Source organism: Neopelma chrysocephalum, unplaced genomic scaffold, assembly GCF_003984885.1.
Source record: "Neopelma chrysocephalum unplaced genomic scaffold, ASM398488v2 Primary Assembly neopelma1_106b, whole genome shotgun sequence".
Lineage (NCBI taxonomy): Eukaryota > Metazoa > Chordata > Aves > Passeriformes > Pipridae > Neopelma > Neopelma chrysocephalum.
Genome location: NW_020897771.1, coordinates 764,653 through 785,040, shown reverse-complemented (window position 1 = coordinate 785,040; position 20,388 = coordinate 764,653). Strand labels below are relative to the sequence as shown.

Below are 20,388 nucleotides of genomic sequence, written 5' to 3'. Positions count from 1 at the left end.
CCCGCCCCCAACGACAGACATCGTCCTGCTGTCCCGCCCTCCCCCAAGCCCCGCCCCCTGTGCGCAGCTCTCGCGAGACTCGGGGCGCCGGCGGCGCGAGATGTGTGGGGGCTGCGTGGGCACCGAGTACCCGGAGCGGGTGAGGGGGGGGAGCCGGGATGGGACGGGCCGGGCCGGGACTCACCGGGACCGCTCCCCGGTCCGGTCCCAGCCTGTGCTGCCGCCCTAGGGCACCACCTGCCTGGAGGGCGGTTCCTTCCTCCTGAACTTCGTGGGCTGCGCACAGTGCGGCCGCCGGGACTTCGTGCTGGTCGCGAACCGGGCCGCGGGCCTGCACGGCGGGGAGGAGATCGTCACCTATGACCGTGCGAGGGGGGGCACCGGGGAGGGTGGAGGTGTGACCTGTGGGATCTGGGGGTCTTGAGGGCCGAGGGGGACGTTTGGGGCCTGGGGCTCAGGGGGTCGCTGAAGGTTGGTGGGGTGGGTCTGGAGGACTGGGAGGGGTCTGGGGCTCGGGGGAACTTTTAAGGCCTGGCGTTTGGGGAGAACCCGGGCTCAGAGGAGGGGGGAGGCCTAAGGGAGGGTTAATTTGGGAAGGGGAAAATTTGGGGGCCCAATATTCAGGAGGTCCCTGAGGATGGGAATGGTGGCTTCCCAGGGATGGGGTCTGCAGTTTTGGGAGGGGTTGTCAGGGAGCTGAGGGGCGTTAAAGGGGGGTGAGGTGCTGGGGGGGAATTAGATGCTTTGGGGACAGGGGGTCTGCACTCCAGGAGTGAAGGCAGGCACAGAGGGTGGGGGCTTGTCCTGAGGAATTTGGGAGGGGGGTATAAACCCAAGGGACAGTGCCTGTGTCCCCTCACTCCACTGTCCCCCGTTCTGACAGACCTGTGCAAGAACTGCCACCACCTGATCGCACACCACGAGTACACCTTCAGTGTGGTGGACGACTACCAGGTGTGCCCTTTTTCCCCACAACCCCCTTCCTGGCTCTGCCTCTGGAATGCCAGACCCACCCTTTCATGGGCTGATTCCCACCTGCCCTGGAATGGAGCCTTGAAGGATTCGGAGCTGCATCCCTGTGCCCAGGAGTACCTGGAGGCTCCTGGCACTAGTCCGTGCCTTGTGGGGGGAGCCCAGCTCCCCTGGCATGGGAATGTGGGTGATGGGAGGAGCCTGTGCCCCCCATTCCTCATTCCTGTCACATTTTCTATGCAGCAAACTGCTGGAAAAAGGGCTCGGGGGAGCCAGTGGGGCTGGAAACGAGATCTGCTGGCTCTGATTGCAATCGGGGATCGGGTACCAGATCCGGCTCAGGTTTCCCTGTGGGGGAGCAGGGCCGTGGCAGCCCCGCTTTTTCCATCCCCCCCTTTTCCTCCCCCCAGGAGTACACCATGCTGTGCCTGCTCTGCGGCCGTGCCGAGGATTCCATCAGCATCCTGCCCGACGACCCTCGCCAGATGACCCCGCTCTTCTGAACTGGTGTGTACCCTGGGATGAGATCCCTGGAACCACGATCCCTGGGGACCACAGAGTCCCTTATGTGATTCTCTCCCCCAGACTTCCAGCCTGGATGCAAGGAACGCCCAACACCGGATGCTCCCGTGTTTCTGGAAGCCCTGTGGCTCTGACCTCAGCTGCAGGGATGGGGTGCAGCACCATGGCCTGAGCCCCCCCGTGTGCTGAAGACATAAAGGGGACCCCAAAACAGGGTCTCTGTCACCCCAAAACAGGATTCAAAGGGATTCCCACCCCATCCCTGCCTCAGGAGGCCTCTTGTGTGGGGCAATAAATGTGACACGTGACAGCTCAGTGGTGCAGGTGGGAGTATTTTGGGGTTGGGCTTCACCCCCTGGAACTGGTGAAGGGTGTTGGGGGCTGATGCAAGGATCAAGGGGGCTTCTCCCATCCCAGGAGCCTATGGAATTCCTCTCTAGTCCTTCCCAGCACTTGAGAGCCCACTGCACTCGCAGTGCTCTCCTAAACCCTGCAGAGAAACAACTTGATTATTTTCCCTCCCTGAGGAGCTGGTTTGGGGTCACTTCTGTGTGCCCTGGGGTGTGTAACTCAGCCTTGCCCTGCCAGGAATTCCATATTCCTGAGGCAGGAAGGAGCTGGGTGTGGGAAATCACTGCCCTGGGGTGAGTGAGGTGGTGCTCTTGGCACCAGCCCCAGCAACGGCCTCAGGGAACTGGGTGCAGCCGACCTGGCCCCCACCTACCCCTGTGCCACTGTTTCCTGGTCTGGCACCTCAGGGCTGCAGCCTCCTTCCTGCTTCTCCCGACAGCCCCCAAAACCCACATGGCTGTGGGTAGGTTCCCAAGAGCCTTGTGGATCTGGGTATGTTCCCAAAAACTACACAGATCTGGGCACACTCCCTCCGGCTCATTTATTGCACCCAGCCCGCGCCGCCCCAGCAGCTCCAACCCTCCATCCCCATCGAGCACCCTCCCCATGGCAGTTTCAGAGGGAGCTGTCACCCTACGGAGAGCTGGGGCCACCCCAGGGTGACCTCGGAGCTGGGATCACATCAGAGCCGGGACCGTGCCAGAGCCGGGGTTACTTGGCCAGCTTGAGGAGGCGCTGGATGTCAGGCTCCAGCTGGATTGTGGGGACGCGGGGACTGTAGCGCCGGAACGGCTCCCCCTCGGGCCCCACCAGGAACTTCTCGAAATTCCAGGAGATGTCGGAGCGCCGCACGGGGCTCCAGGTGACAAAGCGGGGCTCGCCCATCAGGTGTGCAGCCTCGTCGGCTGGCGCGGGCAGGTGAGCCTTGAGGTAGGCGAACACGGGGTGGGTGTCGCTCCCGTTCACCTGGCACTTCTGGAACAGGGTGAAGTTGGGCTCGAAGCCGCCCCCGGGCCGCACGTGCTTTAGGGTGTTGAGGATCTCCTCGTTGGTGCCGTTCTCCTGCGGCGGGGAAGTGGAAATCCGGGAGCTGTGCGTTTCCCAGCCCCCTCTCCCTCCCCGCCTCGTAGCCCACGAGACTTACCTGGTAGCCAAACTGGTTACAGGGGAAGCCCAGCACGACCAGCCGCCGGGGGTAGCGGGCTTGGAGCTGGTTGAGCTGGGTGTAATCCCGCACCGTGGTGCCTCAGAGCGACGCCACGTTCTCAATCAGGACCACGCGGCCCCGGAAAACGCCGAAATCCACCTTTTCCCCCTGCAGGGAGGTGGCGCTCAGGTCGTAGAAGGACTTGGCGATGGGGACGGTCATGGCTGCGGGCGCGGCTGCCTCCCCCCCGCGCCCGTACCGCCTCTTAAGGGCTTCCCGGTGCCCACGTCATGGTCCAAAGGTCTTCAGGCCCCGCCGCGGCTCGGGAGAAACCGGAGCTGCCCGTCCCACCCGTGGAAGGAGGAAGGTGGCGCGGGGCCAGGGCGATGCTCCACCTGCCTCAATAATTCATGGCACGGCGCGGTGCAGCTGCTCGTCCCAGTGCCCGCAGGATGAGGGATGCTGCCGGCCTGGCACAGCGTGTTCCCAAGGTTTGGGAATGACGGTGGGAATTGGGGAATAACAGGAGTCTGGGAGCTGGGGCTGTGTGGGGTGGAGGGCGGTGGGTACGGGTGCCCCAGCACTTCTTGCCTGGCGCTGCCTTGGCATTGCCTCTGGGGTCTCCTGTCCTGCTATCCCAGTGCCCACCAATCCCAGGGCCTGCTGGTCCCAGTGCCAGCTCAATCCTTGGGCCCGTCTGCTGTGGTGCCCACCATTGTCCTGGTACCTGCCCATCCCAGTGCCTGGCAGCATCTCGGTGTCCTCCTATATGCTAGTGACCAGCATCCCAGGAACCACCCATCCCAGGAACCACCCATCCAACTGGTGTTGGCCATGGCACCCTGCAGGTGCTATGTCCCATGTTCCCGTGCCCAGCCTGGAAAGGAGACACCATCCTTGCCGCCCTGGATCCCCCTCCATTATTGATCACTGCTCGGGTGTCCGTGCCCAGGCCATGCCCGCCGCACGCTGCTCCCTGTGCCGGTGCCCCTGGATGGTGACCACCACCACGGCATCGTGCCCACAGCCCCCCACCGAGCACACGGACCACCAGCACCTCCAGCATCACCTTTATTCTGCAAACCGTGTGTGTAAAACTCGGGGGTGCCCTCGGGCACGGAGTGGACACCGGGTGGGCACACAGCACCTGGACACCCCCACCCCACTCTGCACATCGGGGAGGGCACCCCCATGCCTTCTCCCCCCGCCCCGTTCCCTGTGGGGTGTCCCGTGTCCCTCCCCGCCTCCATGGTGACCGCCCCAATCCCGCCCCTATCGTGCCCCCTCCCGGCACAGCCGGGGGCCGGGTCAGGGGGGGTCCCAGCCCTCAACACCAGCAGGTCTTGGGGGTGTCCTCGCCCTGCAGAGGTTGCTGCTCCTCCTCCTCCAACCGGGCCAGGGTGGGGGCGCGGGGGGGCCCCCGCAGCTCCTCCAGCTCCTTGCGGTGCGCCTGCAGCACCAGCTCCGTCAGCCGCGTGAAGGACTGCGGGAGGGGGCATGTGAGCCCGAGAGAGCGCGCCCAGAACCCCTCCAGAACCTCCAGCCCCCCTCCCAGTCCCCTCGGGACCCCCCGGCCCTCCTCCCAGCCCCCCCATACCTCCTTGATGTTGAGGTTGCTGCAGGCACTGGTCTCGTAGAAATCCATCCCGTATTCCCTGGCCAACTGTGGCACCAGGATTTTGGCGGGGAGGGAGCGTGATTTGGTGGGGGGGGATTCAATAACCCCGCTTCCCCCCCCCGGAACGTGCACAGCCGGGCACGGACAGACGGGTGAGCTGGGGGGGGCTGGCATAGGGGAACACCCCGGGGCTGGGCACTGGGGGCTTTGGGGGTCCAGAGGTCCTGGCAGGGGTCCCTGGGTGCTTTAGGGGTGCAGGGGACCACGCTGGAGGTGTGAGGAGGGGTTGGGGGTTCCTGGACACCCTGGGGGTGCAGTGTGAGGGGGAAAGGGGGTTCCTGGATCCTCTGGGAGTGGGGGGGGTCAGCAGTCCCTGGGTACAGACTGCGGGGGGGGATTGTCCCTGGTCATGCTGGGGGGCACTGGGGATGTTTGGGGGCCCCAGGACACAGGTAAGGCTGCAGGAGGGCTGCTGGGGTCCATGGAGAATGCAGGGTGGGCTCAGGGAGGGACTGACTAAGCCAGGGGTAGAGGAGGGGGTACTGGATGATTTGGGGGTCTAGAGGTCCCAGGGAGACACTGGGGGGAGTCACTGGGTGCTTTAGGGGTGCAGAGGACCATGCTGGAGGTGCAGGGAGGGGTTGGGGGTCCCTGGATGTCCTGGGTGGGGAACAGGGAGATCTAAGATCAGCCCTTGGGGTGTACAACTACTGTGGGGGAGCAAGGGGGTTCCTGGATAGTGGGGGGGGGGGGATTTTGGGGGGGGGGGGGGGAGGGGGGAAGTTGGGGGGTTCCTGGACACAGGTAAGGCTGCGTGAGGGCTGTTGGGGCCCCTCGGGAGTGCAGGGGGGGGGCCCGACCACCCTGGGGGCGCAGGGGGTGGGGTCCTGCCCCCCCGGGGGGCACAGGCCAGCCCCCGCTCACCTGCAGCCCTTGCTCTTTGGGCACTTGCCTCTTGTGCTCCTCGTCCGCTTTGTTCCCGATGAGGATTTTCTGGACGCCGTCGGGCGCATACTGCGGGGGGGGGGGCGGTGTGAGGACCCCCCCACCACGGCGAGGGGACCCCCACCTCCCCCCCATGCACCTCTACCTCATCCACGTCGCTGGCCCACTTCACGATGTGCTGGTAGGAGCGCTCGCTGCTGATGTCATACACCAGGAAGATGCCCTGCGGGAGGGGGGGCCGGCCACTGACACCCCAAATCTGTGCCTCAGTTTCCCCTCTCCTGCACACCGGGATGGGAACCCCCCCCGTACCTGTGCCCGCCGGTAGTACTGCTTGGTGATGGTCTGGTACCGCTCCTGGCCGGCCGTGTCCCTGCCCGAGGACAGCAGGTCAGTGCCACCACCCGCGGCATGAGCTGGGCAGGGCTCAGCCCCCACCCCGGCTGGGGGAGCGGGACTCAGACCCCCCAGAATGCCCCCCCCGGGATCCAGTGCCGCCACTCACCAGATCTGTATCCGCACCTTGATCCCGTCCACCTCGATCGTCTTCATCTTGAAGTCGACACCTGGGACGGGGACGGGAGAGGGGACGGGGGTGTCCCGGTGTTCCCCACCGCTGGAGCTGCTGTCACCGGGGGCGCTCCGGTTCCCTCCTGGCCCACCCCAAGCCCCGCCGTGGCCCGGTGCTGGTGCCCACACCCGCTGCCAGGCCTGGCAAGAGGTGCCAGGTAGGTGATCCCGGTGCTCCCGGTTCCTCAGTGCTACGGCTTCCCAGTGCTGTGGCTGCCCACTGCTCCCAGTTCCCGGCTGCATGCTGCTCCCGGTTCCCCCGTGCCGGAGATGCCCAGTGTTCCCGGTTCCCCCGTGCCCATGATTTCCTGGCTCCCAGATGCTCCCGGTTCCCCGAAGCCGCGGCTCTCCGGTGCCCCCGGTTTCCCAGTTCCCGGGTATTGCGACTCCCGATGCTCCCTGTTCCCTGGTTCCCAGAGTTTTCCCACTCTCCGGTTCCCCGTTTCCCCGGTGTTGCAGCTCCCCAGTGCCCACGGTTAACCGTATCCCCGTTGCTCGCAGTTTCCCGGTGCCCCCGCTTTTCCCGTGCCCGCCACTCCCCGGTTCCCCAGTGCCCACGACTCCCAGGTGCCCTGGTTTTCCGTTTCCCCGATCCTCTGGCTTCTCAGCTCCTCTGTACTCCCCCCTTCCCCAGTGCCCACGGTTTTGCCCCTCCCTGGTTTCCCGGTTCCCAGATGCTGTGGCTCCCTAACACCCCCCAGTTCCCACGGTTTTCCCGCTCCCCAGTTGCCCGGTTTTCCGTTTCCCCGGTGCTGCAGCCTCCCGGTACTCGCGGTTTCCCGGTGCCCACGGCTCCCTGCTTCCCCAGTGCTGCGGCTCCCCAGTTTCGCGGTGCTCCCTGTTTCCCGGTGCCACGACTCCCCGGTTCCTCAGTTCCCCGGTTTCCCTTTCCCCCGCTACTGCGGCTCCCACCGCTCCCGTTTCCCCGGTGCTGAGCCTTCCCACTGCTCCCGGCTCCCCGATGCTCCCGGTTCCCCGTTTCCCCGGTGCTCCCGTTTCCCCGGTGCTCCCGCTTCCCCGACGCTCCCGGTTCCCCGTTTCCCCGCTCCCGCCGCCGCGCGCTGCCGCTGCCGGTACCGATGGTGGAGATGTGGGCGGGGTGGAACTGGTTGTCGGTGAACCGGCAGAGCAGGCAGGTCTTGCCCACGCCCGAGTCCCCGAGCAGCAGCAGCCGGAACAGCACGTCGTACTGCTTGGCCATGGCGGGCCCGGGCACCGGGGCCGCACCGGAGCTGCGCCGCCGCCGCGCCGGGCCGGGCTGGCACCGGGGGATGCACCGGGGCGGGGCGAGGGCGGCGGCGGCGGGAGGGGGCACCGGGGAGTGGGGGGGGGAACCGGGGGATGCTATGGGGAACGGGGAGGGGACACCGGGGATGCGGGGGAGGGAGCACCGGGAGTGCACGGGGGATGCACCGGGTGCGGGGCGGCACCGGGGGATGCTGTTGGGAAACGGGGTGGGGACATGGGAGAAGCACCGGGGGAACCGGTGAGGACACCGGGGAACGCTCCGGAGCACCGGGAGAGGGACACTGGCGTGCGCAGAGGAAGGAGAACCCGGGATACACCGGGCGTGCAGCAGGGGATGACCCGGGGGATGCTCCGGGGCACCGTGGGGAATTGCAGGGAAGCTCCATGAGGGACACGGGGGAAGCGGGACCGATGGGGACACCGGGGGATGCTCTGGAGCACCGGGAGGGACACACAGGGGAGGCACCGGGGGATACGTTGGGGATGCTCTGGAAAACAGGAGATGGGAGAAACGGGGGAGGTACCAGGGGGACCAGTGGGGACACTGGGGATTCTCAGAACACTGGGGGATGCTCTGGGGGCACTGGGAAGGAGACACAGGGGTGCAGCAGGGGACACTGGGGTGACACATGGAGCTGCACCGGGGGAGTGAGTGACACTTTGGAAGGATGGGATGGCATCCAGGGGGGCCTGGACAAAGGTGGGCCCATGGGAACCTCGTGGGGGTCAAGGAGGCCAAGGGCAGAGTTGGCACAGGGATCGGGACAACTGCCGGGATCAGTGTGGGATGGGGGTGATGGGATGGAGAGCAGCCCAGAGGAGAGGGATTTGGGGGTGCTGGATATGACCTGGCAGCCCAGAAAGCCAATGGTGTCCCTGGCTGTGCCACTGGCAGCAAGGGCAGCAGCGAGGGGGGATTGTCCTGCCCTGCCCTGCTCAGGTGACATCCCACCTGGAGTACTGTGCCCAGCTCTGGAGTCCTTGGCATGGGAAGGACATGGAGCTGCTGGAGCAGGGCCAGAGGAGGCCATGGAGATGATCCGAGGGTTAGGGACAGGCTGGGAGAGAGCTGGGGGTGTCCAGTCTGGAGATGGGAAGGCTTCAGAGAGACCTCAGAGCTCCTTGCAGTGCCTAAAGGGGCTCCAGGAGAGCTGGAGAGGGACTTGGGACAAGGGCCTGGAGGGACAGCACAAGGGGGAATGGCTCCAAAGTGGAAAAGGGGAAAGTTAGTTGGGATATTAGGGAGAAATTCTTTACTGTGAGGGTGGTGAGGCACGGGAATTGATTGCCCAGAGAAGCTGTGGCTGCCCCTGGATCCCTGGGAGTGTCCAAGGCCAGGTTGGATGGGGCTTGAAGCAACCTGGCCTGGTGGCAGGTGTACCCGCCCAAGGCAGGGGGTTGGCACCGGACGAGCTCCCTTCCAGAATCCCAAATCATGGCTTCGACTGTGACGTCATGCATGACGTCACATCGCGATGACGCAGCGCCCTCCCGGCATGCGCGCCGGGGCCGGGCGGGGAAGGGGCGGGGCCAGATGTGAGGGGCGTGTCCGGGGGGCGTGGCCCCCTGTCCCCTCCCGGCCGCCGTCGCCGCTCCCCGCGGGCCGCAATGGCGGGAGCGGCCCCCGGGCCCGGCGGGCGGCGGCGGCTGCGGGACGACGGGCTGCGCACCTGCACCTCCGCCGAGCAGGTGTGCGGGGCTCGGGGGGCCGCTGCGGTGCTCGGCGACGGGGCTCTGGGGGGGCCTAGGAGTGGGGTCGCCAGGCTGCAGCGGGACTGGGGTGCGGGGTCTGCGGTGCCGCGGGGCCGGCCCTGGGGCTGCCGTGGCGCTGCGGGGCCGCGGGGCTGGTGTGGGGGGTGCCGGGCGGCCGTGGGACCGGCTGGTCCCTGCCCCAGTTTCCCCACGCCAGCCGCTGGCCGCACACCCACCGCTGTCACAACAGCTCGGTCACCCGGAGAGGGGTTTTTGGGGGGCTCGGGGGGTGCTGCCACCCACCAGCCGCTGCAGCCCCCGGGCGACACCCACGGGGGCTGTGACACGTCCCCCAGAACTAATTCGGAGCGGGTGAGAGGTCCTGGGGGGCAGCCAGACCCCCTCCTCCCGCCCTCTGTCCTGATCCAGCCGCTGGCAGCTCCCCTGGGTGCCGGGACGGGGTAAAAAGTGACTGCTGGTTTCCCAATCCTTGGAATTCCTGCTCAGTTCCATCCTGGCAGGACACAGTGCCATGCATGTGGGTGGGAGGCTGCCCCTCCCAAACCCTGAGGCCGATCCTGGGGTATTTCCTGGAGGATTATCCTGGGTCCTGGGTCGGGGGTGTTGAAGTCCCTGGTTATCCCAGCATGAGTGGGAGGAGCGTGTTTTCCATGGGGATCCCAGGATGAACCAAACTCCAGCTGGATTTGTAAAGCAGCACCAGATGGTGTTGGACTCTGGCATAATTTGGGGCACAAAGCTCCTGGCAGCTCCCACTTTGGTTTTACTGGATGAGACGGGGCCATGAGTCGGATAAAGCCCTGGGATGGGGTAGAAGCTGCGGGGCTCAGTGGGGATCATTTTGGGATGTGCAGAGCCACTTCCCAGAGCTCACCACAGTCTTTATTCCCTCTTTCCTCGCTAAGTCCAAGGTGGAGGACATTGTGCAGGAGGTCTATGACGCCTACAAGACAAACCATCACTCCTCGCAGTGAGTCCCAAAGTTCCCGATATACATAAATAATTCCCATCCCAAAAAAAAGCAACAACTCTGGCTGCGGTGGGATCCTGCCTCTCCTGCCATTGCCCCCCTGCTTTTCCAGGCCACCCTGCCTGCTCATCCCTGTCCTCCCTGTCTCCCAGGTATGTCCTGCAGCGGGAGAAGCACTTCCATTACCTGAAGAGAGGCCTCCGGCAGCTCACCGAAGCCTATGAGGTACTGGGAATGCCGGATATCCCGCCCTGGAGCCGCTGGCTGGGGCGAACCCCTCACCCCAGGGCTGTCATCAGGATTGTCACCGGGGGTTTGCCAGCCCCAGAGTGGACACAGCGTTCCCTGTGTGCTCGTGGGATCCAGTGATGCTCCGGGGATTCTCTTTCCTGTCCCCTCACTCCTGCCTGTTCCTGCAGCACCCTATGTCCAGTGCCACTGCCTGACTGTCCCCTCTGTCCCCTCAGTGTCTGGATGCCAGCCGCCCCTGGCTCTGCTACTGGATCCTGCACAGCCTGGAGCTGCTGGATGAGCCCATCCCGGAGTCGGTGGCCTCTGAGTAAGTGGTGGGAGCCGGGGGGGGACCCCCACCCTTCCATGGCCAGCGTCCCCACGGGCCACCCGCGTGACTCTGGAGGTGCCACCTCCCGCTGTCCCCAGAGCAAAGGAGCGCTTTGTCTCCCTGTCGCCGTCAATGCCGCCCATTCTTCCGGAGGCTCCCTCGTGACGGCAGAGATGGGGGGGGTGACACCCCCGGCTCCGGCCTCGGTGGGGGTTCACAGGGCTGGGAGGGGACATAACGCCCTGCCGGGGCGACACAGGTAACAATGAGCCCCTTGCCCACTTTCCTGCAGCGTCTGCCAATTCCTGAGGCGCTGCCAGAGCCCCCAGGGTGGATTTGGAGGGGGTCCCGGGCAGCACCCCCACCTCGCCCCCACCTACGCTGCCGTCAACGCGCTCTGCATCATCGGCACCGAGGAGGCCTTCGGCATCATCGACAGGTCTGGGGGCCGGGGGAGCTGGGGGGGGGACGTGGGGGGTGTGTCCCCCTTCTCTCACAGCCGCTGGCTCCTGCAGGAAGAAGCTCCTGGAATACCTGTACTCTTTGAAGCAGCCGGATGGCTCCTTCCTCATGCACGTGGGCGGAGAGGTGGATGTCAGGTGGGTGAGGGCCGTTTTGGGGGGCTGGGGCACTTTTGGGGAGCCAGTGCTGGGAGCTGGTGATGATTTTGGGAGCCGGTATCGTTTTGGGGAGCTGGTCCCATGGTGATGAGCTACTTTGGGGTGCTGTAGCACGGGGCTGGTGTCAGCAGCTGGCGCTGTTTTGGGGAGCCAGTGTAATTTTGGGGAGCCAGAGCTGCAGCAGGGAGCGGGTGCCGCATCCCTGCGTGCCCTTTTCCCACATCCCTGAGCACCATTTTCCCGCAGGAGTGCCTACTGTGCCGCCTCAGTGGCCTCACTGACCAACATCCTGACGCCCGCGCTCTTCTCCGGGACGGCCGAGTGGATCGCAAGGTGAGATTTGGGGACGGGGGGAGCACACGGGACGGCATTCCTGGCGCCGGTGCCACCCTGACCCTGCTCCCACAGGTGCCAGAACTGGGAGGGCGGGATCGGCGGCGTGCCGGGCATGGAGGCGCACGGCGGCTACACCTTCTGCGGCATGGCCGCGCTGGTCATCCTCCAGCAGGAGCATCTGCTCAACCTCCGGAGCCTGCTGGTGAGTGATCCCTGCCCGGGGTATAGGGTGTCCCATCCCACTGGCGATCCCTGATCCCACACTGGCTCCGATCATCCCGCAGCACTGGGTGACCGGGCGGCAGATGCGCTTCGAGGGCGGATTCCAGGGCCGCTGCAACAAGCTGGTGGACGGGTGCTACTCCTTTTGGCAAGCCGGGCTCCTGCCCCTGCTCCATCGGGCACTCCATGCCAGGGGTGAGTTGTCATGGGCTTCCTGTGCTCCCCAGAATGGCATCTCCAGGGATTTGACACCTCCTCCTGGTGTTTCTCCTCCGTGTTTCCTCCCAGGTGACACAGCGCTGAGCATGGCGCACTGGATGTTCGACCAGCTGGCGCTGCAGGAATACATCCTCCTGTGCTGCCAGTGCCCGGCCGGGGGGCTGCTGGATAAGCCAGGAAAGTGAGTGATGGGGGGAACACGGGGCTGCCCAGCCCCCCAGGCTCCCCCTCAGCATCCCAATATGTCCCTACGCGCAGATCCCGGGATTTCTACCACACCTGCTACTGCCTGAGCGGGCTGGCCATTGCCCAGCACTTCGGAAGCGGAGACCTCCACAACGAGGTGGTCCTGGGTATCCCTGAGAACTGCCTGGTAGGTGCTGGACATTGCTGGGGTGGGCAGGGCTGAACTTCCAGGGCTCCACAGCGCCGGGAAATGCGGATCCGATGGAGGTAGAGAGAGCTGGGATTCAGCCTGGAGAAGGGAAGGCTCCAGGGAGAATTTAGAACCGCTTCCAGTGCTTAAAGGAGCTCCCATAGAGCTGGAGAGGGGCTTTGGACAAGGGCTGGGAGTGACAGGATAAGAGGGAATGGCTCCAAAGTGAAAAAGGGGAAATTTAGATGGGATATTGGGAAGAAATTCTTCCCTGTGAAGGTGGTGAGGCTCTGGGACAGGTTGCCCAGAGAAGCGATGGCTGCCCCATCCCTGGAGTGTCCAAGGCCAGGTTGGACAGGGCTTGGAGCAACCCGGTCTGGTGGAAGCTGTCCCTGCCCACAGTGGGTTGGACTACACGATCCTCAAGCCCCTTCCCATGCAAACCCCTTCAGAATTCCATGACTAACCTCTTCCATCCCTCTCTCTCTCCCACAGCAGCCCACGCACCCCGTCTACAACATCGCCCCAGAGAAGGTGGCGAGGGCAGTGATGCACTTCCTGCAGTATCCCGTGCCCAGCCTGGATCCGGCACCTGCTGCCGACTAGGGGGGGTTGTCCCGCTGCCGCCTGGGGGTCCCGCGGCCCCGGAGTGTGCGGCCCAGCCCAGCCCATCCCGTGGCGTGGTGGCCTGGCTGGCACAGCGAGGTCCTCAGGGTGCTAGCAATACCAAAACCCAGCCTGCCCCGGGCCGCGCGTCCCGCTGCCATCCCGGCCGGAGCCAGGTGGGACACGGGCTGCGGCAGAGCTTTTTGGCATCAATAAACCAGAAGTGACACCCTGCCGTGTGCTGGGGGCCCTGGGGACACGGGGCAGGAGGTGACACCGTGTCTGGCTCTGGTGGCACCACTTCCCTCATTCCGAGAACACGCGGTGACCACAGGGGAAGATAAATTAAGTGGAATTTTGGCTTTTTTTTTATTATTTATAGTCTTATAGTAAAGGGAAGCCTTAACTTGCAAGACAACTCTGGGCAGTATGTACAACATACCTTAAATCCATGGAATGGCATCAAAATGGGGGGAAAACGGGCACCTACGGGGCAGGGACGGGCCACTGGAGTTTGGATAATGCCACGGAGGTGGGAAGGGGCCAAAGGAGGGGAAAAGGAGGAGGAGGAAGAGGGGGGGGACAGGACCCCCCAAGCCCGGCTCTGTACCAGGTCGTGCTCCGCCGACTCGGGCAGGTGGAGTTTGCACACGGAGAAAATAAATAGGGAGACCCCCCCCCAGTGCTTGCTCCCTTTTTTTGGGGGGCTGCCCGGCTCCTCCCCGCTCCGGACTGCGCTGGTCCCCGGCTATAAATAGAAATGCTCCTATAAAACCAGGAGGGACAGGGGAGGGGGGTCACTAGCAGGGGGGGCAGCAATAGGGAGGTCTCCCTGATCCCCCCCCAAGTCTTTCGGCTCGGCCTGGCCGGCTCCCCCTGGGGCCGGCGTGGTAGGAGCAGGGAAAGGGCCGGGGAGGGCTGGAAAGCTGCAGTCCGAGAGCTTCTAGGAGCGGAGGGAGCGAGTCCTGCCGCGGGCCGGGGGCCGCCGGGGGGGCCTAACTGGCCTCCATGCGCAGCTTCTTCCTGCTCTGCGGCTCGTCGGGCTCCGAGTCGGAGCTGGAGTCGGAGCCGCCGTCGAAGGCGGAGATGGCGCTGCCCTTGGGGTTGGTGTAGAGGCTGTTGTCCGCAGGGTAGCTGGCCTGGAGCTGGGCACTGGAGCGGGCCTTCTCCAGCGCACGCACTGCGGGGACGGCACGGTCACCCTGCGCCCGGCCCCCGGGATCACAGCTCCTGCCACACCCCAGCTCCCATGGGATCCCGCATCATGGCTCCTGCCACACCCCAGCTCCCACCAGCTCCTGGATCCCAACCCCTGCTGGACCCCAGCTCCTGGGCCCCAGACCCTGCCAGACCCCGTCTCCAATCGGATCCCAGCTCCCACCTTGCTGCTCCAGCAGCGCGTTCTGCCGCTTGAGGTCGTCGATGTCCTGCTGGTGTGTGTGGTTTTTCCGGCGCATGTACTGGATGTACTCTGTGGCTTTATCCAGGATTTGGGCCCGGGATGCCTGTTGCAATAGTGGGAAAAGCCAGAGGCAAGATAAAGACCTAGTCCAGTGGGAAAACCATGGGATTTCATCTGCCTCATCCCACCCTGGCTCCACAGCCTGGCTCTGGTCTTCACTGGGGACTCCCATGGTGGGACAGAGCCTTGGGAATGTCCCAAAACACGAAGCCTGGACTCTGGGTGGGCATGTGTCCGTGCTCCCAGCACGCTCCATAAACTCACCTTCTCTCCCTGGAGTGAGGGCACGGAATCCCGCAGGCTGTGGAAGCTGTCCTTGATGTGGTCCCTGCGCTTGCGCTCCAGCGCGTTGTGATGAGCCCGTTTGTCGGCCTAGGAGGGGGGGACAGGGGTGGCACTGGAGGGGGCCGCCACCTGCACCCGCAGAATTCCTTCTGGGAAGCGCTGTGGGAGCCCGGCTGCGCCCCTGGGGCGGCTCCGCGGCCGTGACGCCGCCGGCTTAGCCGCGAGGGCGGGGAAGGAGGCGGCTCCCGGTGCTTTCGGTTTTCCCGGCTTCCTGCTGCCGGGGCAGCCCCGGGCTCCGGAGGGGGGATAAAGCACCTTCGCCCTGGAACGTGGTTTCCCCCCACCAAAACAACCAGGCACAAGCCCCCCTCTGCCAACCCCATGTACAGTACACCCCTCCAATACTCCCCAAATACGGCCCCACGCCCCCCTAAAATGACACAGCCCCACACATTCTCCCCCCCAGGCCCCCCCATTTTACCCCAAAAGACCCCGCACTCCTCCTGCCCTAAAGAGCCCCAGATCCCTCTCCACAAGTCCCGCAACCCCACTGGCGACCCTCCCCATAACATTCCCATCCCCGCAGGACACCCCCAAACCCCTTTTCCCCCACAAGACTCCCGGCCCCGCAGATCCCCCTGTGTGTCACAGCTCCCGGCAGACCCCAGCCCCAAACGTGTGTCCCCTCCCAAGAAGAACCCCAACCCCACACGACATCCCCAAACCCACCCTCCCTCTCCCCAAGACCCCGCTCCCCCCGATCCCCTTCCGTGTCACCCCCTCCCAAGATCCCCCCCCCACACTCCCACCCACGTGCTCCCGATCCCGGGGGGGGCTGCGGAGGGGGCCCCCCAGCGACCTACCGCGGACTGGAACCTCGGCTGCTCCTCCTGAGGAGCCCCGACCCAGGTGACGAGGAGGAAGAAGAGGAAGAGGAAGAAGATGGTGGAGGGGGGGGGCGCCGCCATATGAGGGAAGAACACACACAAACCAAACGTTACCCCATTCCCAGCGCTCTTAGGGCGGGGAACGGCTGCGGGGGGGGGTTACCGCGGGGCTGTCCCGGGACCGGGGACCCAACTCACGTCGCTCTCCACCTCGATGTCATCGTTGTCGCTCATCGCTCCCGCCCGGGTGAAGCCGCGGGCCGCGCCGCCACAACAACAGCCCGCACCGCGCATGCGCGGGGGGGCGCTGCGGGCAGCAATGGCGCCGGGCGGCGCGAAGGACCACGGGAGTTGTAGTTTGGTGTGGAGCGGAAAGAGCTTCTTCCGGCGCGGGACTACAGCTCCCGGCGCACAGCGCGTTGCACGCCGGGAGTCGTAGTCCCGGCTTATAAAAAGGCGTTGAGGGGGCAGCGCGCGGCCTCGGATGGAGGAGGTGAGCGCGGAACGGGCGGAGGGAGGGGATTTATTGAGGGAAAAGTGGGGTGGGAGGGCTCGGGGTTGCGATGGAGGGGGGGCGGTCTATGAGGCCAGCATGGGGGTTGCAGACTTAGCAGGGGGAGCTGTGGAGTCGGTCCGGGGGGGCTGCAGGTCTGCCTTGGGGGCTGCAGGACAATGGCAAGGGGGGCCCTGCAGGTTTAGCAAGGGGGGCTGTGGCCCTGGTCTGTGGGTCTGCCCAGGAGGATACAGGGTTGCCCGGGGGGGCTGTCGGCCTGCCTGGGGGGGGCTGCAGGGTTGGGCTGGGGTGCTGTGGTTCTGTCTGAGGGGCTGCACCCCAGCTTAGGGGACTGTGGGCACGACCTGCAGGGCCGCGGGTCTGCCTGGGGGTCTGTACCACAGTTTGGGGGTCTGTGAGCCTCCCTGGGGGGCTGTAGGTCAATCTGGGGGCCTGTGGACCTGACCGGGGGGCGCTGTGGGCTGCTTTGCTGGGGGGGCTGCAAGCCTGACCTGAGGGGGTTTGGGGCCCACTGGGGGGGGTTTGGGCTTCCCCAGGGAGGGCAATGGCCCCGCTCGGCGCTGAGGGCAGGGCGGGGCCGGGCTGTCCCTATCCCAGCTGCTCCCCGTCCTCTCTGGGCTGCTCGTCCCCGCGGGCAGCCCCTGCCGGGCTCTCCCTGCCGTCCTGCTGCTCCCCGCCGCTCTCGGAGCCGGTCTCGTCCGAGTTGTCCTCCTCCAGGTAGCGGTACCCGCAGGACTTGTGGCGTGGGCGCGGCAGGCGGGGCAGCCGGTATTCCACGCGCCGCGCCAGCTTCCGCTCCATCCACAGGTACGTCCCCACCGCCACCACCAGCGTCAGCAGCAGCATGGACAGCTTGGCCTGCGGCACAGCAAGGTTTGGGATCCGGAGAGCTTGGAACGTCCCAAGGCTGGGCTGGGGCGCACCTGGGGCTCACCTTCATGGGCAGCCCGGACCACAGGTAGACAGCGAAGATGGCCAGGGCCTGCCACCAGTGGTAGATGGTGAAGATGAAGTCTTGGCGCTCCTTGTTCTTGTACAACATTCCCAGGAGAACTGCGGCAGAGACCAGAATCAGCGCCCCCTTCCCGTGCCGTGGTCCCCTTGGCATGGGGGACAACGGGACAACCGCAGTGGGTGTGTCCCGCTGTGCCAGGTTGCGGTGCCAGGGTGAGTGGGGAGAGGATGCGTGGAGAAGCTGGGGGCAGCCAAGGCATTTTGGGCACCGCCAAAGCTGCTTTTGGGACCACTACCGATGATGCTTTGGGGATAACGGAGACATTTTGGGGACCGCCAAGGCTGTTCTGTTTTTTTTCCCACCACTCACTGCTGATTCCAGTCTTGTTGAGGGCGCTGCCCATGCCCCAGAGTGCGGCGACGCTGTAGAGCAGCGGTGCTTGTGCCTGCTGCCGGGGCTCCGGCGCCCAGCAGAAGAGCATCACCAGGAGTCCGGCGTGGATGATGGTCCCAGCCAGGAGCGGGATTTGCCGGCGCAGGCGCAACATGCTCAGGGCCAAGCTGGAGCATGCCGAGGCAGAGAAGCCGTAGGCCATGAGGAGATACGCCAACTTCTCCAGCCCCAGGGTGCACACGCCGTAGTTCTGCAGTGAGGGTGGGCTCAGTGTCACGCAGCCCCGCTCCCTCACCCCCTGCCCCATCCCAGGTCCTACCAGGGAGAATCCGGTGCAGACAAAGAGCACCTCGAAGCCGCTGTAGATGAACAGCGGCAGGAGGTGCTGCAGGCGATAGTCCCGCATGTGCTTGAAGGGCAGCTGGAAGATGTTCCCCCAGCCGATGCTGCGCATGTCGATCTCCTCCATGGGCCGGTACGCGGCGCCGCACAGCACCAGCACCTGCGGAGCGCCCAAGGTGAGGCGCCGCCCTCGCCCAGCCCGGCACCGTCCCCTCCCGCCCGGCGCTCACCACCAGCATGGCGAGGAAGGCGGCGGCCATCAACGCGCTCTCCACGACGATGAGGTTGACGCTGCGGGGCAGGCTCTGCAGCACCGTCTTGTTGAAGCCGGGCAGTGTGCCGTGGCTCAGGGTCCCTGCCGGGGGGGGGACACGCCACAGTTAACCCCAGCGGGGTGGGGGATAGAGGCTCCCGGTGCCACCTCACACCCCCGTGGCCTCACCGCAGTGCTTCACTGCGAACAGCGTGTGGTTGAGCTGGTACAGGTAGTTGTTGAGGAAGAAGACCATGGGCATCTGAGCGCAGACGAAGCTCAACTACGAGACGTAGAGGGAGGGCAGGCTCAGCGCTGCCAGTGCGGCCCCCCAGTCCATCCCGCCCATCCCACCGGCGCTCACGTGGAAGCAGGAGTAGAAGATGGTCTGGAAGATGATGATGTAGGCGTTGCAAGCGTCCCGCGGTGCCCGCACCTTCTCCTGCTCCTCCTTGTAGTTGACATACTCGTAGTACTTCTGGGCCATCCTGCACGGCACAGCAGGTCAGCCGGCACCCCCCGTGCCCCCCGCCCGCCCACCCGATGCCTACCGCGTGATGTAGTTGCCCATGGAGGCCCAGAGGGGCACAATGACCATGCCGATGGCCACAGCGGAGGGCACCAAGGTGTAGTAGCGCTCCCAGTAGTTGCTGGAGACGAAGAGGGCGTAGATGCCCACCGCCAGGAACATGGCCCACTTGGTGCCGAAGAACCTGCCGGGGCAAGGAGTGGGCAGCGTGGGCAGCCGTGCTGGTGTGCCGTGCCAGCCGGGAGCGTGGCGGGGCCGTACCTGATGAGGATGGGTGTGTAGAGCAGCGCCGCCACGGGCGTCACGTTGATGCCCATCAGCACCTTGTGGTCGATGTCCTCCAGCTGGATGTTGCTGTACTTCACCTCCCGGTAGGTCTCATCATAGTGAAGGATCAGCTGCATCTGCAGCAGGCCTGCAGGGGGTCCAGGGGTGGTCACCGCGTGCTCTGAGCACCCCGGATTGTTTTGGGGACCCCTGGGAGGTGCCCATACCCAGGTATACGCCGTAGGTGAGGGTGCCTGCCAGACTGGCGGCCACCACATTCTTGATGATGCCGAGACGCTTGCGGCGGAAGTACTTCTGCTCCTCCTCCTCCTCATTGTAGTCGGGGTGAGCGCCCACAAAATCGTCCAGCTACAGGTGACCCCGGCAGTCAGACCATGGGCATGGCCACCACAGGCCTGCCCCCCCACCACCCCAGTTCCCTCCCCCGGCCTCACCTGTGTCTCTGTCCCCTCAGTGCCCAGCCCGGCACCTGGCACCATCTTGGCCCCATCCTGGCAGCAGTCAGGGTCCTTCTCCATCACTGCTTCTGGGGGGACCCTGGATGGTGCCAGGATGGGGGGGGAACCTGTTGGCACACCAAGTCTTGTACTCATGTGTCTTGCACCTCTGTGTCCTTCTCACCCAGACCCTGCGCCCCCTGACTCTGCACCCCTGTGCCCAGCACCCCCAGACCCTGTGCCCATGTGCTCTGCACCCTGAGAGATGCACCCCCAGACCTGCACCTGTGACTTGTACCCCCAGTCCTTGTACCCCTAACCCAACCCCTGCACCCACGTACCCAGCACCCCCAGATCCTGAACCCATGACTTGCACCCCCAAATCCTGCACCCGTGACTTGCACCCGTGTCCGGCTCTCTGCACCCACGTGCTCTGCATGCCTACACCCTGCACCCCTGAACTCAGCACCGCCACCCCCCCCCCCAGCATTGCACCCCCCAGAACTGCACCCCCGGGCCCAGCACCCCCAGCCTCCACCGCACCCCCTCGGCACGCCGACCCCAGTCCCGGTACCCGGTGCCAGAGCCTCCCGGGGCGGGGCGGTCGCCGCTTCCTCTTTCGGACGGGGCGGGCGGGACGGGGGTGGTTAAAGGAGCCGCTCCCAGATTTCCCCCCCCGTCCACCCCCGCACCTCTCGTGTCCCCCCGGATTTCCCCTCGGCTCCCGCACCCCGGTCCCTGCCCGCAACCCCCAGTGCCCCGCACCCGCCCTCAGCAACCCGAACCCCACAGCACCCATGACCCTGACCCCCCCCGCACCCACCGCTCCCCCGTTGCACAAGAACCCTCAAACCCCCCCCAAACTCCCCTCCCCAGCCCCTCTGTACCCCCGCAGCCTCCCCGGCGCTCCCACCAGACCCTGGGCTGGGTGCTGCCTCCTCGGGGTGCCCCGTGGCAGTGAGTGCTGGTCCCGGGCACTCTCGCTTCCCCTTCCCGGCCTGGGGGATGTGCCAGAGTGCCTGGGCGGGGGGGACACCCCAGTCTGG

The 20,388-nt window shown here is 65.5% G+C and overlaps 6 protein-coding genes across 14 annotated transcripts; 2 read left to right on the top strand and 4 right to left on the bottom strand.

The window, feature by feature from the left end:
- Window positions 1-38: 38 nt before the first annotated feature.
- Window positions 39-1,809, top strand: CHURC1 (churchill domain containing 1). Of its 2 annotated transcripts, none has more exons than XM_027696445.1 (5): window positions 39-139; window positions 230-365; window positions 884-954; window positions 1,383-1,479; window positions 1,566-1,809. In XM_027696445.1, the coding sequence occupies exons 1-4, from the start codon at window positions 101-103 to the stop codon at window positions 1,473-1,475; spliced, it is 339 nt and encodes a 112-aa protein (XP_027552246.1). In that variant the 5' UTR covers window positions 39-100; the 3' UTR covers window positions 1,476-1,479; window positions 1,566-1,809. The 2 variants fall into 2 exon arrangements, with proteins under 2 accessions (XP_027552246.1, XP_027552245.1); XM_027696444.1 differs by having other exon boundaries at window positions 1,558-1,809.
- A 642-nt stretch (window positions 1,810-2,451) lies between these two features.
- GPX2 (glutathione peroxidase 2) lies at window positions 2,452-3,266 on the bottom strand. The gene is made up of 2 exons (XM_027696432.1): window positions 2,990-3,266; window positions 2,452-2,907 (listed from the first exon to the last, which is right to left on the bottom strand). The coding sequence occupies exons 1-2, from the start codon at window positions 3,212-3,214 to the stop codon at window positions 2,557-2,559; spliced, it is 576 nt and encodes a 191-aa protein (XP_027552233.1). The 5' UTR covers window positions 3,215-3,266; the 3' UTR covers window positions 2,452-2,556.
- A 784-nt stretch (window positions 3,267-4,050) lies between these two features.
- On the bottom strand, window positions 4,051-7,362 carry RAB15 (RAB15, member RAS oncogene family). Of its 3 annotated transcripts, XM_027696416.1 has the most exons (7): window positions 7,203-7,362; window positions 6,061-6,121; window positions 5,868-5,928; window positions 5,701-5,778; window positions 5,535-5,624; window positions 4,590-4,655; window positions 4,051-4,475 (listed from the first exon to the last, which is right to left on the bottom strand). In XM_027696416.1, the coding sequence occupies exons 1-7, from the start codon at window positions 7,324-7,326 to the stop codon at window positions 4,320-4,322; spliced, it is 636 nt and encodes a 211-aa protein (XP_027552217.1). In that variant the 5' UTR covers window positions 7,327-7,362; the 3' UTR covers window positions 4,051-4,319. The 3 variants fall into 3 exon arrangements, with proteins under 3 accessions (XP_027552217.1, XP_027552215.1, XP_027552218.1); XM_027696414.1 differs by lacking the exon at window positions 7,203-7,362 and having other exon boundaries at window positions 6,061-7,027; XM_027696417.1 differs by lacking the exon at window positions 7,203-7,362 and having other exon boundaries at window positions 4,344-4,475; window positions 5,563-5,624; window positions 6,061-7,027.
- Window positions 7,363-8,963: 1,601 nt separating this feature from the next.
- On the top strand, window positions 8,964-13,410 carry LOC113973846 (protein farnesyltransferase subunit beta-like). Its single transcript, XM_027696427.1, has 12 exons — window positions 8,964-9,062; window positions 9,992-10,056; window positions 10,209-10,281; window positions 10,524-10,615; window positions 10,911-11,057; window positions 11,134-11,217; window positions 11,485-11,571; window positions 11,647-11,776; window positions 11,859-11,991; window positions 12,085-12,196; window positions 12,274-12,388; window positions 12,887-13,410. The coding sequence occupies exons 1-12, from the start codon at window positions 8,982-8,984 to the stop codon at window positions 12,995-12,997; spliced, it is 1,230 nt and encodes a 409-aa protein (XP_027552228.1). The 5' UTR covers window positions 8,964-8,981; the 3' UTR covers window positions 12,998-13,410.
- Window positions 13,360-15,963, bottom strand: MAX (MYC associated factor X). Of its 2 annotated transcripts, none has more exons than XM_027696434.1 (5): window positions 15,830-15,963; window positions 15,608-15,634; window positions 14,724-14,831; window positions 14,379-14,508; window positions 13,360-14,177 (listed from the first exon to the last, which is right to left on the bottom strand). In XM_027696434.1, the coding sequence occupies exons 1-5, from the start codon at window positions 15,923-15,925 to the stop codon at window positions 13,993-13,995; spliced, it is 546 nt and encodes a 181-aa protein (XP_027552235.1). In that variant the 5' UTR covers window positions 15,926-15,963; the 3' UTR covers window positions 13,360-13,992. The 2 variants fall into 2 exon arrangements, with proteins under 2 accessions (XP_027552235.1, XP_027552236.1); XM_027696435.1 differs by having other exon boundaries at window positions 14,379-14,502; window positions 15,830-15,951.
- Window positions 15,964-16,186: 223 nt separating this feature from the next.
- On the bottom strand, window positions 16,187-20,321 carry UNC93B1 (unc-93 homolog B1, TLR signaling regulator). 5 transcript variants are annotated; one of them, XM_027696375.1, is made up of 11 exons: window positions 20,261-20,321; window positions 19,340-19,442; window positions 19,112-19,253; window positions 18,879-19,032; window positions 18,640-18,801; window positions 18,453-18,576; window positions 18,278-18,371; window positions 17,813-18,190; window positions 17,470-17,743; window positions 17,080-17,198; window positions 16,187-17,003 (listed from the first exon to the last, which is right to left on the bottom strand). In XM_027696375.1, the coding sequence occupies exons 2-11, from the start codon at window positions 19,421-19,423 to the stop codon at window positions 16,327-16,329; spliced, it is 2,208 nt and encodes a 735-aa protein (XP_027552176.1). In that variant the 5' UTR covers window positions 19,424-19,442; window positions 20,261-20,321; the 3' UTR covers window positions 16,187-16,326. The 5 variants fall into 5 exon arrangements, with proteins under 5 accessions (XP_027552176.1, XP_027552175.1, XP_027552174.1 ...); XM_027696374.1 differs by having other exon boundaries at window positions 19,340-19,470; window positions 20,256-20,286; XM_027696373.1 differs by lacking the exon at window positions 20,261-20,321 and adding an exon at window positions 19,917-19,952 and having other exon boundaries at window positions 19,340-19,470.
- Window positions 20,322-20,388: the final 67 nt, after the last annotated feature.